Source organism: Podarcis erhardii, assembly GCF_964252035.2.
Source record: "Podarcis erhardii genome assembly, chromosome: 12".
Lineage (NCBI taxonomy): Eukaryota > Metazoa > Chordata > Lepidosauria > Squamata > Lacertidae > Podarcis > Podarcis erhardii.
Genome location: NC_138513.1, coordinates 47,126,457 through 47,145,395, shown reverse-complemented (window position 1 = coordinate 47,145,395; position 18,939 = coordinate 47,126,457). Strand labels below are relative to the sequence as shown.

Sequence of the window (18,939 nt, the reverse complement as noted above, 5' to 3'; positions counted from 1 at the left end):
AGAGTGCCTCTTAGCCTTTAAAACGTCAGTTCTGTGTGTGTTCAATGCAGCATAAAATTGGGGGAGAGCTGTTGATACACTGAGGGTGGACCTAGATATTATGGCAGATGCAAAGGGAGGCCTTTAAGAAACAGCAGCGCCATATTTGTTTGTGTCATCAAGTGGCAGCCCGTAAGATGGCGTGATTGAATAGGAAATCCTGCGATATGATGAAATCATAACACATTTTTTAATATCTCTAAATTGGTGGGGATTTTCTGAGGCCTGGCAGGGCTTCCAATTCGGCCCACAAGGCTGCTTTCCCAAACACCTCCCCACAGCTATTGTCATGTGTGAGATAAAGATGTGGTCAGGATGGGCTACCCCAGGGAATTTTTCTTGGATTCAGATCCTGAGCATCCATTTTCAGTTTCTAAAGACCAATGTGAGGTGCCCAATTCCCCCCCCCCCCCGTTTCCCTATCAGACAAGTAATTTTAAAAAAAAGCCCAAGCCCATACTGTTAAAAGTGTCTTAGCTTAAAACTACATAAGGCATGATTACTTAAAGCAAGTATTTCTGTTGAGATGGTCTGGTGTGTTTCTTGACAGGAATTTGGGGCAGGTATTAAGTCCCGGTTTAGATCCTTCTGTCATTCTGCCTAGAATTATTTCACCCTTTCTCACTGTCTGCCTTCAGTGTCACAATCCATTAAGATCATGTGCACATTTTCTGCTTATTCTGAAACCAAGGAATCTGCCACTCAGTCTGCCTGACATAAAAGGCCTCCTTAGATTTCTGGCACATCTGCCCACTTATGAATAAGTGTTTCCTCTTTCTTGTGCTAATCACATGAGGGCCATTTCATGTGAAGGCTTTAACATAGCCATATTCTGGGGGTTTTATCACGCATCATATATTTCAAGTGTTATGGATGCTTGACAAAATATGTAGCATAGTAAAAAAAGTCTTAGCAAATCAATATGTGAAGCTGGTAGTTGCCACAAGCAGTGGGAATCAAACAATCTAAAAATACTCTTAAGATAAATAAGAGGTAAATTTTGTGGCAGATTAGTTTTGTTACTGGATATCTTATTTGCTTCACTCTAGTTATCAGAACCAAAGGAAAACACCCAAAAATATCCAACCTTTTTCTCTGGAGAATAGGTTTGCTTCATTCAAACCATCAGGAAACCTGTGCAGTTGGAATCCCTGTTGTCTGATCCTGTTTTAGCTGGCTAAGAGCAAACTGCCTAAAAAAAAATCCACTTAGAATCATAGAATTGTAGAGTCGGAAGAGATCCTAAGGGTCGTCTAGTCCAACCGCCTGCAATGTAGGAACATTCTTCTATAATAAACATTAAATGAACATTTATATGTTTATTAAATGGTGGTGCTTTGGGTAAAGAGCCCTGTTAGGAGGGAATTGTCTGGCACTGACCTCGTAAACTCATGACTGTGGCGGCCTGAACCTGCCAAGCAAATACTATTACCAGAAGCAACTCTTGACAAACCCTTTTAAGAACAATTATAGAGGGAGAAGATGAAGCTGGGAAGAGATGCAAATTCATGTGGCATCTTAATAAAAGCTTGCAGTGCAAAATAGGGACCTAAGAGTCACAGTTGGGGGTGGAGAAGGTCCCTGTAGATGTTGGCTGGCAATGCTGCAGTCATGTGTTTTATTTCTGGATTACATTCTCTGGTTTGCTGCGATACAGATTAACGATCCTTACCGGCATTTTATTTCATCAGATAAATTTTGGTATTGTCGCCTTTCGCCAAACCACAAAGTCCTACATTATGGAGATTTGGAGGAGAGTCCCCAGGGAGAAGTTCCACATGATTCACTGCAGGATAAGTGTAAGTAGTTGAAATGTCGCAACTCCTGTGTTTGTTTCCTTTTTCATTGCTTTGTGGTGTAAAATGAGAAGATGTAAGAAGGGCAAATGGAGAGGGGGAAAGGGCAAACAAGGGTTTGGCCAGTGGCGTAGCGTGGGGGGTGCAGGGGGGCCCGGCCGCACCGGCCGCAACATCTGGGGGTTAGGGAAATCCACGGGTTAGGGGGCGCAAATCCACGGGTTAGGGGGTGCAAATCCATGGGTTAGGGGGCGCAAATTACTTGCCTTGCCCCGGGTGCTGATAACCCACGCTACGCCACTGGGTTTGGCAGGTGATTGGATCCTTAGATCCTTTTTGCTTTCTCCCCTAAAACCCCAAACCGTTTTTCAGCTCCACGTTGTTGAATGTTACAGCACTTAATTCCTTCTCCTCTGCTAGCTTCTAATTAGAATCCTTCCTTTAGGGACTTCTCTCAGCCCGCTTACTACAGGCTGGGCCTGTTTCATTAGCTTCATTAGCCAAGAAGTTGTCTCATGGCAGCTTTGAACAATAGGAGGAAGCACCAAACGAGAAAAGGATGAAGAAAGCCACACTTCCTGTTCTTCTGCGTTAAATATTAGGGGTGGTCCTCTTTAAAATGAAGACAAAACAATTTATTTGCAATCCCTGTATTGAACGCTGAAAGCAGCGTATAAATGCTATTATAAAGTTGTGCTGTACTTTATATTTTTCTCTTCCACAAGCAGGGATTTTTCTTCACTAATTAGTATTTTATTTTATGAGTTTTCACAGAATATCTTTGACCAGAATGCAACACAACAGTACAATCTCCATATATTTTCTGCCAGGTTAACTTAATTTCTCTTAAAATCCACTGCTGGCTCACTTCTTGCCATCCCCAATGTTTGCTTTAGCTTTTCCTCTGACTTTCTTCATTCTGTTCTTATGTTCTTTATGCTGCTTCCTAGAAGTCTTTTTCTTTTCATACAAACCATGCCTGGCAAGTCTGTGCTTTGATTCATTTTTCTTTGCATAGTCAAGGGGATCATAGATTATGCCAAAGCCTGTTGTCTTCCCACCTCCAAAACGAGTCCTTAAGCCAAAGACGAAAAGGACATCTGGGGTTGTCTTGTACATTTTGGCCAACTTTTCACGGATTTCAGTTTTGGGAACAGTGGCCTTTCCAGGATGAAGAACACCTATCCCCATTTGCTTACGCTGAAGCAGCCTGTTGGTCATGAACTTCATTGTTCGGATGGTGACCATGTCGTTCATCTTGGTGGCATCTCCCATAATTAGTATTTTTTAAAATAGAATTTGATTGTTCTCTGATAGCTAAACCCTAACATCCAATTTTAAGCACTACTTGTTGGGGAGGGGTTATTTAAAAAACACTCAAACAGAGCATTCAGTGACTGTACAAATGTCAGAGGTAATAAGCTTGAAATGTGTTTGTCCCCTGAGGAAAATGCCTGGGGTTTCCTTCACACCAGTTGGCTGAAAGATACAGAGATAAGGACCTCAGCAGAGTGTCTTAACAGCACCAGTTTATAGTCAGACTCGCTTATTTTCATTGCTTCACAGATTGGCCTCACGGCTGTTCCAGGCTTTTTATTGCAATCCTTCATCAGAATCTAGGACAAGGTTTCTTATCACTTCACTAAGGCTCTGGCGCCGAGAGGAGCTGCTTACTTCTCCTTGTGCTCAGAGAAATGATACCGAATGCTAGAGTGGAATGAAAGATGATGATGAGGCAGTCAGTCTTGAATAACTTTGAAATGTGTCTTTGATAGCTGAACTCACTCATCCAGCCCAGACTTCTATTAACTGTGAAAGCATGCTGTGCTAATGTAAGTCCATGCTGAAAAAATTTGAAATGCCTAGCCAGATTGCTACTGACATTCCCCTTCTAGGTAGAGCTATTGTCAATCCAAAATAAGACTTCTGCCCATAAAGGGTGAGGCTCCATAGAAGCCACCTCTCTTATTGTTGGCACCTGTCTGTCTCAAGAGACAATGGAGTGTGCCTTTGGGGGAGAAGACAAGCTGCTACATTAGCAGCAGCAAAGTGACCTCCTTGGGGTGCAAGCCTGGGCAGTGTGTATGGAGGTCCTGGGCTGCCCAGGCGACAAGACCCCCCTCTTGGCCTCACTAATGTGGTCCAAACCAAAGAAAAGCTAGAATAATAGTTGGTACTAGCTTGACTGCAGGAGTTGTTCATATATATGGCGTTGTTTGAGTACAATGAGAAGGGAAACACACTAAAAGGAAAGCAGTTGCCAGCTTTAAACCTCTCAGCTGCCTTGTGTGTGAGAGATAAAAGATGCAAAGCCCTCAAATCTTCCATGGGTAAAGGTAAAGGGACCCCTGACCATTAGGTCCAGTCGTGACCGACTCTGGGGTTGCGGCACTCATCTCGCTTTATTGGCCGAGGGAGCCGGCGTACAGCTTCCGGGTCATGTGGCCAGCATGACTAAGCCGCTTCTGGCAAACCAGAGCAGCGCACAGAAACGCGGTTTACCTTCCCGCCGGAGCGGTATCTATTTATCTACTTGCACTTTGATGTGCTTTCGAACTGCTAGGTTGGCAGGAGCAGGGACCGAGCAACGGGAGCTCACCCCGTCGCGGGATTCAAACCGCTGACCTTCTGATCAGCAAGTCCTAGGCTCTGTGGTTTAACCCACAGCACCACCCGCGTCCCAGCTCCATGGTTACCTTCCTACAATCTTGTGTTTCACTCTCGGTATCCTGCATTGTCTTCAGCGTGACTGACGTTCCAGATTCAGTGCTGCAATTTAGAAGAGATTAGCATATACCGTATTTTTTGCACCATAACACTCACTTTTTTCCTCCTAGAAAGTAAGGGGAAATGTCTGTGTGTGTTATGGAGCGAATGCCTACGGATGGCGGGAGGAACTGCTGCAGTCGTGAGCAGAGGATCCATGGTTCCCCTTCCTTCCCTCCTCCGTGACTTGCTTTGAAACAGCAAAGCGGGAGAAGAGCAGCTGAGTGGGGAGGAGAGAGGGACAGAGAGCCTGCTTGCTTTAAAGGAGCAAAGCAGGAGAGGAGCCTTCTCCCCTTATACCCCTCTTCTGCATTATTAACAGCATCCTTCTCCACCCACCCCACGCGTGTTCCTTGTCCCTTGAGTGCTTTTCCTTCCCTCCCCACTTAAAACGTGGTTACAAAGCACGGATCCACATGGATCCTCAGGATTTTTGCACTGAGTCACCCCAAATTCACCATCAGATCACATAGCATGTCCATGGCTACATCTTGCACCAAAAAAATCACGCACCCACTGTTGCCTGGGGCCGCAGTGGTGCAAAAACATGGTTACAAAGCATGGATCCACATGGATCCTCAGGATTTTTGCATTGGGCTACCCCAAACTCACCATCAGATCACATGTCTGTGGCCACAGCATGAACCACAAAAATCATACATCCGCTGTTTCGTTTAGAATATTTTTTTCCTTGTTTTCCTCTAAAAACTATGTGCGTGTTATGGTCGGGTGTGTGTTATAGAGCGAAAAATACGGGTATGTGCAGCACACATCAACTGAACTTAGCATTCACTAGCTGAGCAAGCTAACTGACCGGCTTCTCTTCATCTTAAAAAGACAGTAAGCATAGCTCAGTGTGAAGTGTGCGTGCCAAGGGGGCTGCAGAATAGGACAGAGGAGGAGGCATGGGAATGGAGGGGATCTGTGTGCAAGGGAAAGTTTAAGGAAGCAAGGAGAAAAGTGGATGGGGAAACGTGACAAGGATGCTTGGTAGTTGCAAGGAGGAGGAAGATGGTGGAGGCTCCCATAGGTGATTTGTGGGCAGGGGGACGCACAAAAGGAGGGGGTGAGGTTTGGACATCAAGGTGATGGTGAAAGTGAATATAAAGCAGCAACAGAAGAGACGTGGCTTCAGAAATGGGGCTGGGAAGATGAATCACAAGCTTAGTAGTAGCAGGGGGTGGGAAGGGGAGCTCTGTGGGGCTGGTGTGGGGGGACTGGCAGGAGGGTTGGTGAGTGGGATGAGCAGGGACCCAGCCCATAGTAGCAGAATCTTTTCTGGGTTGTTCATAATAATAATAATAATAATAATAATAATAATAATAATAATAATAATAATAATAATTTATTATTTGTACCCCGCCCATCTGGCTGGGTTTCCCCAGCCACTCTGGGCGGCTTCCATAAAAACCAAAAATACACTAAAATATCACAGATTAAAAACTTCCCTGAACAGGGCTGCCTTAAGATGTCTTCTGAATGTCAGGTAGTTGTTTATCGCTTTGACATCTGCTGGAAGGGCGTTCCACAGGGCAGGCGCCACTACCGAGAAGGCCCTCTGCCTGGTTCCCTGTAGCTTTGCTTCTCGGAATGAGGGAACCGGCAGAAGGCCCTCGGCGCTGGACCTCAGCGTCCGAGCAGAACGATGGGGGTGGAGACGCTCCTTCAGCCGAGGCCGTTTAGGGCTTTAAAGGTCAACACCAGCACTTTGAATTGTGCTCGGAAACGTACTGGGAGCCAATGTAGGTCTTTCAAGAGCGGTGTTATGTGGTCTCGGCGGCCGCCCCCAGTCACCAGTCTAGCTGCCGCATTCTGGATTAGTTGTAGTTTCCGAGTCACCCTCAAAGGTAGCCCCACGTAGAGCACATTGCAGTAGTCCAAGCGGGAGATCACCAGAGCATGCACCACTCTGGCGAGACAGTCCGCAGGCAGATAGGGTCTCAGCCTGCGTACCAGGTGGAGTTGGTAGACAGCTGCCCTGGATACAGAATTGACCTGCGCCTCCATGGACAGCTGTGAGTCCAAAATGACTCCCAGGCTTTATGTATTTTTAAGGGCATTCAGTTTGCTAGATGTCCCACGCAGAAACAGCTTTGGCCCTAGTGGTCAAGAGGGATTTGTTCCTTTAATTAGAATCGTTCTTTATTTAATGCATACAGAACTCCGTTCCATAGCTTAGAAGGCAATTCTCTAGTCTTTGTTCTTCCGGAAGCTTTGTATGGTGGAGCTGTTCAGTGAGTTGTGCCCCTGGTGTTTTCACAGGCCACTTTTCTGGACAAACAGCGATGTGTCTGGCCTTAGGTGTGGGTACTCTTTATTAGGAGAGCGCCTTCTGTCATGAAAGAATGCAGAAAGGGGGGAAAGTTTGCAGAAAGGAAAACAGAGAAGACGGGAGATTTGAAAAGACAAGTCTTGACTTTAAGGCCCCATGAATAAGTTTTGTGTGCTGAAGGCTACTATACAAAGAAATGCCATTAATAATACCTTTAACCTTTGTCATTTCAAGCAAGATATAACAGCTTGTTGCCTGGATAGAGAACTGACAAAATAAAATATGTGTCTGCTGAGTCTTGCTCAAACAGAAGAGGGGATAGATCCTCACCTTGCGCCATAGGAAGCCTTTCCAAATAAAATTTATAGATTGCAAGGGAGTTTGTCACAGCCTTTCCACATCAGTTCCACATAGGCAGGTTGTTGTTGTTGTTGTTGTTGTTGTTGTTGTAATATTTTGCCTCAAATTGGCTTGCATTTGAAGCTATGAATGTTGTTTCTCTGACTTAATTCATTTGAGCATGCTTATTTTTCCCCAGCCTCGATTGCTGCCTGCTTGTGTGAGGGCTTCAGTACAAGCCTAGACATGGGAGTTGTGCCACTGCAAGCCTTTGCAAAGTGTATTAAACCACCGTCCTCTGAACTCATGCAGCCCACACACAACCATCTTGCATGTGGATTGGGAGTGGGGGGAGCCTCTGGGTGTGAGAATTGGCTAGGATGATTCTGGTGAGGTCTGAAAGTTACTTTAGTGGGAGACGCAGCTCTTTGCCCTGCAGTAGTGGATTCAGTGATGGAGGGTTGGTTGAAACAAAATTAAAATTAAAAAAAATAAAAAAATCCTTCCAGTAGCACCTTAGAGACCAAGTTGGTTGTGTTTCATAAATACCAAATGGATGCTACCTCTGACAAGCAACATAACTACACACGCGTGTAGACATGTAACATTTAGACAGGATTCCTATCCTCACTTATTGGGAGTAGGACCCAGACTGATTCTTTTGGATCCATTTCAAGCAGGTATTTGGTCTGGTTTGGGTACTGAGAGCACCTTAGTTCCCCTGTGTGGCGGCCTGTGTCAGGAGGAGAGTGTCTCCTGTTGACATTCCTTGTTCTCTCAACAGCTTTTGATGCCATCAGTCGTTGTATCTTTCAAGAGCAGCTTTCTGAGTTGGGAGCAAGAGCCCTGGGCAAGATAAAGCGAATAACTAATAATAATAATAATAATAATAATAATACAAGGGGCGTTCATGAAAGATTTCCCCTGACGTACTTTCTGCGGACTGAGACAAACGAAATGGGGCACAGTTATTAGTCCTTCTCTACATAGCTACCAGCCAGAGTCAAACACTTCTTCCAGTGCTTTATGTAACTGTGGAGACCTCGTCTGTAGAAGTGGGCAGGTTGCGTCAGAAGCCACGACTTGACCTCAGAAATCACCATTTCGTTGTCTGGAAAAAGCTTGCCCTTCAAAAATAACTTCATTTTAATGTGTATGTTTTTTAAAAAGTTGTATATCATATGTTATCCTTGTGAAATGATACATAAATTGAATAAATACAATCTCATCTTTCTGGCTTCTTTCTCACTTCGGATGCTGGAAGATGGTACAAGGGATGTCACTTCTGACATAGCGCTTTTGTCTTGCCTCTTGTTTCATGCCACAGTTTTTTCACACCTTGGAATATCTCTCTCACCCCCTCTTTTTCTTTTGCTCCAGTGCCCGTGGCAGACATAAAAGCAGTTGTGACAGGGAAGGACTGCCCTCACATGAAGGAGAAAGGAGCAAAACAAAACAAGGTATCATTTTGAATAAAATGCAACGACTTCTTCGTTAGAAAACTCTGCATTTGACAGAATAGCACATTTGTTAATTCTACTTCAGAGAATTTGTGAAATTCGTTTTGAGGTTTTTATTTTTAACTTGTTCCATGACAGAGGTTTGAAGCAGGTAGCTATACTTAAAGAAACACCCAATGAATCCAACAGAATAACATCTTTACATAAGTAGAAAACACAGTATTATTAAAACCATTCTATGAATGCCCAATTTAAGGCAAGTGAAATGGAAGAGCCATATAGCAGTCCCTGAAGCTCAGCTTTTAACAAGCCCCCAGAAGGAAAGCAGTTCCATAGCTGTGAGACAGTTCCTGGTTAAGAATTTTGCTTCAGGATGAGAACAGAAATTGTGCTCCGGCGGCGTGGCAGCAGCAGGAGGCCCCATTAACTAAAGTGGTGCTTCAGGTTAAGAACAGTTTCAGGTTAAGAACGGACCTCCAGAACGAATTAAGTACTTAACCCGAGGTACCACTGTACGCTGGAAGCACGCTTTCAAGAGCAGCTTACCCAATGGGCAAATGGGAGGGTTTCCCTTCTAGGTGATGGGGAGAAGGAAAACCCAGATGTAACAAAAATAAGGGCTGGCATTTTGATGATGACGACATAGTGTGAGCCCTGCATAAAAGCTGTGTGCACAAGCTTCTGAGATTGCACAATAAACCCATGTCTAGAAGGACCTTGGGTATGTAGGGAAGCTGGTTCCCTCCACGGGTGTGAATGGAGGAGCTTGCCCTGGAAAGAGGTGTCTGGATGGAGTGACAGGCTCTTCTTTCTATGTGCAAAGTACTTGGGTTCACATTCCCCCAAGTTTCACAGCGGATTAGAACTTCCAAAGGATATTTTCATCCTTCTGCCCTTCATTATGCATAGCAACTGCTCTGGTGTTTATGCATTGGCAGAGCAGAAGTGACAGAATGCTACTGCCGCAAGCAAAGAATAGATTTGGCAGAATGTCCTTACCGGTGGTTTCATCATCTCTCCCTTTGCCAGCATACAGCTTCCATCCTTCCAGAGGGATCGCTTAGCAATAAATAAGCACAATGTTGTTTGGGTACTCAATGTCAAGGCTATCTGGAATAGCTTGATGGGACACAATCTAATTCACTCGTTTTTCTGTCTGCCAGTCTTCGAAATTGGCTTTAATTCTAAGTGGTCCCACTGTAAATGTCATTTTCGTTATTTTCTTGTATTATCTGAATACGTTGTGTGCAAAAAAACAAAACGAAACAACCCACAGAACAATAAGCAACCCTGGTATTGCTTTAAAAAGCCTTTAAATCAAAGATGTCCAAGGGAATCTTGACTACAGGTTCTAATAATAATAATAATAATAATAATAATAATAATAATAATAATAATAATAATTCTATCCTGCCTTTTTCCCTGCCTGGGATTCAAGGCATATTATATATAAAATAGAAGCAACAGAAAACATAGGTGGGGCTTTAAAGGTCAAAACCAGCACCTTCAATCTGACCCTGTACTCCACCGGGAGCCAGTGCAGCTGGTAAAGCACTGGATTAATGTGATCCTGTGATGAGGACCCCGTAAGGAGCCTCGCCGCGACATTCTGCACCCGGTGGAGTTTCTGAGTCAGCTTTAAGGGCAGCCCTGCATAGAGCGAATTACAGTCATACCTTGGGTTGAAGTAGGTTCAAGTTAAGTATTTTTGGGTTGTGCTCTGTGGCGATCTGAAAGTAACGGAATGCGTTACTTCCCGGTTTTGCCACATGCGCAGATGCTCAAAATGACGTCACACGCATGCACGGAAGCGGCAAAACGCGACACGCACATACGTTTACTTCAGGATGCGAACAGGGCTCCAGAATGGATCCCATTCGTATCCAGAGGTACCACTGTACAGTAATCAAGCCTGGAAGTAACCATCACATGGATCACTGTGGCCAGATCGGGGCAAGAAAGGTAAGGGACCAAGTGCTTGATACGACAGTTACCTGTTGTAATTTGTGAGTTACCTGTACGTCCAGTTGCCTCCGTACAGCCAGGTGGGGGTGAGGTTCTCCCAAGCCCAAGGCTTCCTGCTTCTCGTTCACATGGTGCTGTGCTCAATAATTTGCCATGTGGTGGGACAGACGCCTTTACACCAGTGTTGCTTCAGCTTACTGGGGAAGGGCAGCTTAAGGAGGGTGGTGAGGTCAGTGGTTAATGGGTGCACTGGGGGGAGCGCCTGATGGGTTCTGCCGGTGCGTTGAACCTTGCTGACACCCTGTGCCACCCCAGCCTTGTCCAGGCAGGCTGCTCTGTCCACCTAAAAGAACCATTACTGGTTACACTATGAATTATCACAGTGTGTGAACCAAGGCTAGGAAACTTGTTAAACTCATATCAGGCCCCTTTTCAGGTAAATATTTCATTGTCTCTTTTCAGGAGGTGCTTGAGCTCGCATTCTCCATCTTGTACGATTCCAATGGACAGCTAAATTTCATTGCTCCTGACAAGCATGAGGTAAATCGTGTGTGATTCTATTTGTGTATTAAAAAGAAAAAGAGGGATTACCTTGTTGAATTACTTTGGTCAGCACTGAACAGTTTCAGGAATTCCTGAAGAACCACCTAAGACTACAGTGGTGCCCTGCAAGACGGAAAATCCGCTAGACGAAAGGGTTTTCCGTTTTGGAGGCTCTTCGCAAAACGAATTTCCCTATGGGCTTGCTTTGCAAGATGAAATGTCTTGCGAGTTCCTGCGGGTTTTTTCCCTCTTTTTCCTAAGCCGCTAAGCCGCTTATCAGCTGATCCGCTGATAAGCTGCTTATCAGCTGATCCGCTAAAAGCCGCTAAACCGCTAATAGCGCTAATCCGCTGTCAATGGGCTTGCTTCGCAAGACGAAAAAACCGCTATACGAAGAGCCTCACGGAACGGATTAATTTCGTCTTGCGAGGCACCACAGTATGTTGTGGTTTTTCCACAGATCTCCAAGATGTTCTTTAGCTGATCATGGGTACTTTGGTTATAGCTAATCCTTGTATGTGCTAAGACAAACATGTTCCCAGCAAAAATGTTCCAGAAAGGTCCACAAAGCAGCTGTGAGCTTCTCCCTGGCAGCCTGCACATTCACACTAAACCGTGATTTGCGCAAACCAGCCACGGTCTACCTTCCTAAAGGCAGGTGGCGAAGAGATTGAGGGCTCACCTTCTCTCCCCAAGATGCTCTGCTCCTGTCCAGCCTCACTTACCATCTTGGCTGCCACCGAGTGTCCTGATTTATTACTTCCATTCCTCAGTTTGGTCCCAGACTTGAAGAAAGAGAAGAAACAGTGTAGAACCTGGTCAAGTTTGAACTGCTGTTTTGTTTGATATAGCACTTTTTGAGATCCTCTTCTTAGAAAATGTAAATATACATATCAGGGAAGCGCAGGGGCAAAATCAAAGAGGACTTCCTCCTTTATTGGGCTGTTCTTTGTTGAGGTGGATTCCACAATCCTTCACCCAAAGCACCTCTTTAATTTGACTCCCCACCACCCGTGCTATTTACAGTGAATTCCAGCCAAAGACTTTCAAGAACTCTTCTTTAACTACAGTGTGGATGATTCTTCTAAAATAATGTGTATAGAGCACATTCTGTTTGGCTTTGTCCTCTTTCCTCCCTTGTCATGTTCATATAACGATTTTTTTCATCCCCCACCCAGCCTGGTGCTGCACACAGTGAGCTCTAGCTATTTTTAAGCTCAGCCTTATTTTGTAACACACGGTCAGCTAAATTTAAAATTCATCTTTCGGCATGGAATCTAAGAGAATCCTTTATATGATAAAAACACTGCTATGGCTCATTTAATTTTCCACTTGTAAACTAGGACACAGGCCAGTATGATTGAAATCTTTATTTTTAGACAGTTCCATTCAAGCACTTTTGTTCACACTGCATAAACGGTTTTTAGTAAGAAATTTGAGTGGCTGATGGAATAGGATTTGATGGTTGTTCATGAAATCCCCTAGGACTGCTGCTGATTTAAAACAGTTGTTTAGCCCGTGTTTATCTGGAACTGTCAGCTTCAGGGTGATGCTGCAGTTTTCCATTATTATTTTTAAAGGAGGAGAAACGTTTGTTTCGTATTCACAGCTGAACCCAGCATCCAGAGTGTAGCTTTTAAAGGTCCAGCGACACTGACGTAACTCTGATTCTTAAAACACTCAGGGCAATGCAAGACCTCACAATTCCCAAAATAGAGCCAATGACATAATCTACAGACTTTATATTGGTATCATGCATTACTAATTATACAGTTTTGCATCTACTTTCCATTTGCGTTCAGCATTTTTCATCATTTTTCATAATATGGGTGGATAAATACACACACACACCCCAAATGAAGAAATAGTGCACCGGTTTTGATCCGGTTTTCACTCTCGGAATGTCACGATTTGAATGCCCACGACAGGGTGAGCTCCCGTTGCTCGGTCCCTGCTCCTGCCAACCTAGCAGTTTGAAAGCACGTCAAAGTGAAAGTAGATAAATAGGTACCACTCTGGCGGGAAGGTAAACAGCGTTTCCGTGCGCTGCTCTGGTTTGCCAGAAGCAGCTTAGTCATGCTGGCCACATGACCCAGAAAAACAGTCTGTGGACAAATGTTGGCTCCCTCGGCCTATAGAACCGGATGAGCGCCGCAACCCCAGAGTCGGCCATGACTTAACAGTAAGAGGTCCTTTACCTCCCCCCCCCCCGCTTTTTTTTTAATGAAGTAGCATATCAGGCTTCCGCTTAAATATGATGAACCCTCCCAGGTTAGTTGCCGCAGATTTACTTTGATGAACGAGTGAATCCAAAATTAAAGTTAGTTCTGCAATCAGAAAAGAGGCTTTGGATGATGATAAAACTAATACTAATACTAATAATAATATATGTCAAATCAATTCTTCCACAAAAGAAAGGAAGTGAAGTGGCCAGCATGGGATGGTTAGACCACAGCATGTCTTCCCTGCAAGAGGTTGGAGGCAGAGGGTTTTTTGCATCTTCCCTACAAGAAGTTAGTCCCAGGAGGTGACTTAACATCCCCAGAATTATTTCACTGCCATTCTGATTCATTGAGAACTTTGGATGTTTCCCAGTTGTGGATCTTCCACTGTCATGACTTTGATGGGAAGTGACGCATTTTCCCCATACAGTGGTACCTCGGGTTACAGATGCTTCAGGTTACAGACACTTCAGGTTACAGACTCTGCTAACCCAGAAATATTACCTCGGGTTAAGAACTTTGCTTCAGGTTGAGAACAGTTTCAGGTTAAGAACAGACCTCCGGAACGAATTAAGTACTTAACCTGAGGTACCACTGTATTGAGAATGATGTATGAGCTCCAGATAGAAATACAGTTCACATGCATCTATGCCACAGCTGAAATGTGTGAGGTGCTGTCTTAGGCATTTACCCTAGAAACACAAGTCACCTCTCCCTTCTTCCCTATTTTCATGTAACATCAGAAGCTGCATTGAAGAAAAGTAACTTGGCTGTATAATAACCTAAGATAGTATTTTTATCTTAGGTGGTGTTGGGGGATGAGTGTTTAGACCCCTGGACACTCACTTGTGGGGTGCCTCATGGTTCTGTCCTCTCCCCCATGCTTTTTAACATCTAAATGAAGCCACTGGGAGAGATCATCAGGGGGTTTGGGCTGGGTGTTCATCCATTGCCAATGATACCCAGCTCTTGCTTAAATTGGAACCAGTGAGGGAGGTGAATGTCCTTGTGTTAGTGTCTGGAGATGGTTGGAGGATGGATTGTGCCTAATGGATTGAGGCTGAATCCTGACACGACAGAAGTACTGTTTGGGGTGCAGGGGGTGGTGAGGGACTCCCTGGTCCTGAATGAGATAACTGTGCCCCTGAAGGACCAGGTGTGCAGCCTGGGAGTCATTTTGGACTCACTGCTGTCCATGGAGGCACAGGTCAATTCTATGTCCAGGGCAGCTGTCTTCGAGCTGTATTTGGTACCCCAGCCAAGACCTTGCCTGCGCACTGTTTTGACAGAGTGGGACATGCTTGGACTACTGCAATGCGCACTATGTGGCACTACCTTTGAAGGCAACTCAGAAACTACAACCAATCCAGAATGTAGCTGCCAGACTGATGCCTGGGAGTGGCTGCCAGGACCCTATAACACTGGTCCTAAAAGATCTACATTGGCTCCCAGTATGTTTCCGAGCACAATTCAGTTTGTTGGTCAGGAACTTTTAAACCCGAAACAGTTGTGGCCCTTTATACTTGAATGTCTCAGACACTGAGGTCCAGCTCCGAGGGCCTTCTGGCAGTTCCCTCACTGCAAGAAGTGAAGTTACAGGAAACCAGGCAGAGGGCCTTCTCAGTAGTAGTGCCTACCTTGTGGAATCCCCTCCCATCATATGTCAAGGAGGTAAACAACTACACAACTTTCTGAAGACACCTGAAGGCAGCCTTGTATTGGGAAGTTTTTTATGTTTTGCTGTGTTTTTATTATGTTGGAAGCTACCCAGTGTGGCAGATGGCAATTAATAATAAAGAAAGTTGTGTAGTTGTTTACCTCCTTGACATATGATGGGAGGGCATTCCACAAGGCAGGCCCTACTACTGAGAAGGCCCTCTGCCTGGTTTCCTGTAACTTCACTTCTTGGGGCAACCCAGTCAGATGGCTATGGTATAAGTAATTAATAATAATTATCGTTGTCGTCATCGTCCTTTCTCTTATAGTCCCAGACTGCCGAAATGTTTGCAACACAGAGCTTCTGCTATTTATTTATACAGTGGTGCCTCGCAAGACGAAATGGGGTGCGAAGCAAGCCCATCCCATTGACAGCTTAGCGGATTAGCGCTATTAGCGGTTTAGCGGCTTTTAGCGGATCAGCTGATAAGCGGCTTATCAGCGGATCAGCTGATAAGCGGCTTAGGGCTTAGTAAAAGGGGGGGGGAAAGAGAAAAAAAAACCCCGCAGGAACTCGCAAGACATTTTCGTCTTGCGAAGCAAACCCATAGGGAAATTTGTTTTGCGAAGTGCCTCCAAAACGGAAAACCCTTTCGTCTAGCGGGTTTTCCGTCTTGCGAGGCATTCGTCTTGAGGGGCACCACTGTACATTCCGACTGCAGTGAATATGGCATGCTTTTGCAGACTGATGCACTTATGCAAGGCAGAATAACGCAGCTCTTCCTTCCCTTTCTCCCCTCCTTCCCTTCTAGTACTGTGTGTGGACAGATGGCCTAAATGCCCTTCTTGGAAAGGATATGATGAGTGAACTGACACGTAATGACTTGGACACTCTGCTCAGTATGGAGATAAAGCTGCGCCTCCTAGATCTGGAAAACATACAGATCCCAGATGCTCCCCCTCCCATTCCAAAGGAACCAAGCAACTATGACTTTGTATACGACTGTAACTAAAGCTACTCACACTGCTGAGACTTGCAATTTAAACTGGAAGTGCTACAACTGGAGAGTTACTTGGTTTTTCTAAAGAAGAGAACAACATATGCACATTGGACTTCAATTTTTTTTGGGGGGGGATGCAAAACATTTATTTCCTCTTGCTTTCTACCCTTCCCTTTGGCACCGTCCTCCCCGCTGCTAATGAAAAACACTGCTTTGCATTAACTTCTCACCACCACTGGGCAAGATCTGATGAACATTCCGACCTGAAAGGCAAACCAAGAGGAACTTCCTTGTTTTCTGAAATGCTGGGATACACATTCCAAACAAAAGGACAAAACGCAGAACCCCCCCAGACTACAGCCAGCATTGCAGGTGCTTTAACTGGAAGCAGAGAAGAGGAAAGTCTTCTGCAAGTGGAGGACGGCAAGAGGTCTCTTTTCATGGAGTCAGCTAAAGAGCTGACCAAAAATGAAAACGAAGATAATTCACTGCTTTCAGCTTCTACACCATTTGTCATGTCCCTTAACACCAGCACCCTCCCCATTTGTGCTACATCACGTAACTGTTTCTTAAGACGATGAGTCTACAGGTCTTTGCTGGAAACAATTCTAATCTAATATCTCCCTCACGTGATTTCCACACTTTCAATGAAGCCACTTGCTGTTCTGTGTCCCTATTGTGTACTTATATATCACAAAAAAGGTGGGGGTCTTTTGTCCTGAGCGGGATTGTGGTTATTTTGTGTGCAAATGCGGCAGACACCATAGATACCGAAAAGTGCTATGTATTCAGGTATCCATATAGACATGTGATTTCCAAGGGATTTGGTTTTGTACAAAACAATTTTTTTTCCAAATATATATTTAATTAAGAACAAAATAGTATTGTGTGTACTTTTTCAAAAATTACCTGTGTGTTAATTTCCGTTTGGTACCTGGAACATTTGCCCTTGGAGATGAAATATACACCAACATTCCCATCAGAATTGCTGTTGAATAAAATTGGACTTGTGCTGATTCTTGGAATTCTGTCTTTATTCTAAGATTCTTGTACATTCTCATTTCTGACTATTCTGCTCCTTATGGATGGAAGGCAGGACAAGTGTGAGTTGGTAGAAAAGCATCCTGCTGTTACAACTGGCTTGAAAGAAATAGCTCTAGTCTCCATGACTGTTAGCTGTAGAATAATTGAGCTGGAAAGGGACCGTCAGGACATCCAGACCTCAAAACTGGACCATGTATCTGCCAGCCCCACACAGAGGAACCTACGCAATCTAGCCAAGCAATCCAGATGCCCCACGTGGTGCTAGCAGGTCTATAGTTATGGACAATGTATGAAAGTAAACCAAGGCTGAGGAACCATTTTTTAATGTGAAAAGGCAGCATTCCCTCAATAGTGATTTCTCCGGGGGGGGGGGGGGCTACCCCTGAGTCACTCAATTTCTGTCTCTGCCACTACCTTCTGTCTTCCCCCGTTGGCACAATTAGGCTTTGGGACGAAGCTCCCATTGTCACCAGTAGGAGGCTTTCTTAAAAGCCCAATTGCTGCGCAGGGTTGGGGAGTTTCACTGAAATTGCAGCATGCTAGGAAGGGAGGATGAAGCATGCACACACAGCAATAAGACTTGGGAAAAGGCTCTCCTTGTCACCTAAGAAAAGGAATCATTCAGCTATGCCCAAGCATAAAGGTGAGTTGAGAAATAGCCTGGGAATATCCTAAAGGGGATTTTGCTGAATATAATTTCATTTCCATGGCATCCAACACCTCCCTGTTGGGTCTGTTCTGTGTTACTTTGGTTTCCCCTTTTTTGAGCCAATGTATTACTTTAGTATTATTGCCGGGTATACATTATGTTGCTGCTTTTTGTTTTATCAGTTTTGTTCTGTACTGTTGCTCAATGATTCTACTGATTGTATTGTAAGCTGTTGTGAGGTGAGTGTGTGTGTTAAGAAAAACAGGAGAAAATTTGTTGACTAAAATCCACACATTCCCGAACCTCAATATCTTTTTTAAAAAGGAAATAGATTGCTGTGTAAATGCATGCACCTGTATGTTCAGAAAACTAGAAAGCAGTAACACATCCCTGGTGTACAGTCCATTTTTAACTTTCAAAGCATTATATTTTATTCATACTTGAATAGGCACATCTGATAAAAATGAGCATCAAAGGCTGGTGTAAGTAATCTGGGACTAGCTTTAGCAGTTCTTAGGTGTTAGTGTGCCAGGTTCAGCATGTGTGCTGGATGACAACACTTATCACCAACCTTTGTCTAGCAAATGTCAGTGTACAGAGATTCTCTTCTGTCCTGACAAGGGCTCCTTGCATGTGGTCAGGCTATGTGTGTTGCCTTGTGTTTTAAGAGGACAGAGAGCTGGGCTTTGGTTTTGCCACAGTGTCAGATTGTACCAGATTTAATCTTTTGACATACGGACTTCTTTTAGCATACATGGGGTGAGGTGAGCTAATGTCAGGGAACTGCCATCGGAGCCAGAAGGAGAGGGAGGGCTCCAGAGGGATTCCGGAGAGCGTCCCGGGAGGGAGAGAAGCAGCCCATCTTCTGGGGAAGGAAATCAGCGTAGCACCAGTGGAGAAGGGGGGCAGATGGGGGAATCGGCAAGGTGGCTCCATGACTCCTCGCCGGAGACCAGCGGGGAGAGCACGGGTCCTCCACTGCCCACACCCTCCCTACGCAGAAGGCTTCCGCGCAGGGAGAGTAGGCGGAGACTAGGCGTCAAAGAGCTTCTTTGCTGGAAGAAGTTCAAGAAACGCCCACTGACGGATTCTGCCAGTGATTGAGACATCCACGGGTGAGTGGCTGTCCGGACAGAAAAGGTTCACTCAGGCAACCCAGCCAAGCGTGGCGCCGATTTACGAACGAG

At 44.9% G+C, this 18,939-nt stretch overlaps 1 protein-coding gene and 1 pseudogene across 5 annotated transcripts in view; one reads left to right on the top strand and one right to left on the bottom strand.

Moving 5' to 3' along the window:
* The window catches only part of ELMO1 (engulfment and cell motility 1), a 101,974-nt gene extending 84,899 nt beyond the window's left edge, over positions 1–17,075 (top strand). For all 4 annotated transcript variants that reach the window (XM_081834858.1, XM_081834859.1, XM_081834860.1 and 1 more), the window contains 4 exons: positions 1,731–1,838; positions 8,593–8,672; positions 11,100–11,177; positions 15,871–17,075. In XM_081834858.1, coding sequence (XP_081690984.1) covers positions 1,731–1,838; positions 8,593–8,672; positions 11,100–11,177; positions 15,871–16,071 — 467 coding nt within the window. In that variant the 3' untranslated portion in view covers positions 16,072–17,075. The remainder of the gene's footprint in view (positions 1–1,730; positions 1,839–8,592; positions 8,673–11,099; positions 11,178–15,870) is intronic.
* LOC309326272 (small ribosomal subunit protein eS24 pseudogene) lies at positions 2,587–3,126 on the bottom strand (annotated as a pseudogene). The gene has a single exon. The product of its transcript is annotated as a small ribosomal subunit protein eS24 pseudogene (transcript).
* Positions 17,076–18,939: the final 1,864 nt, after the last annotated feature.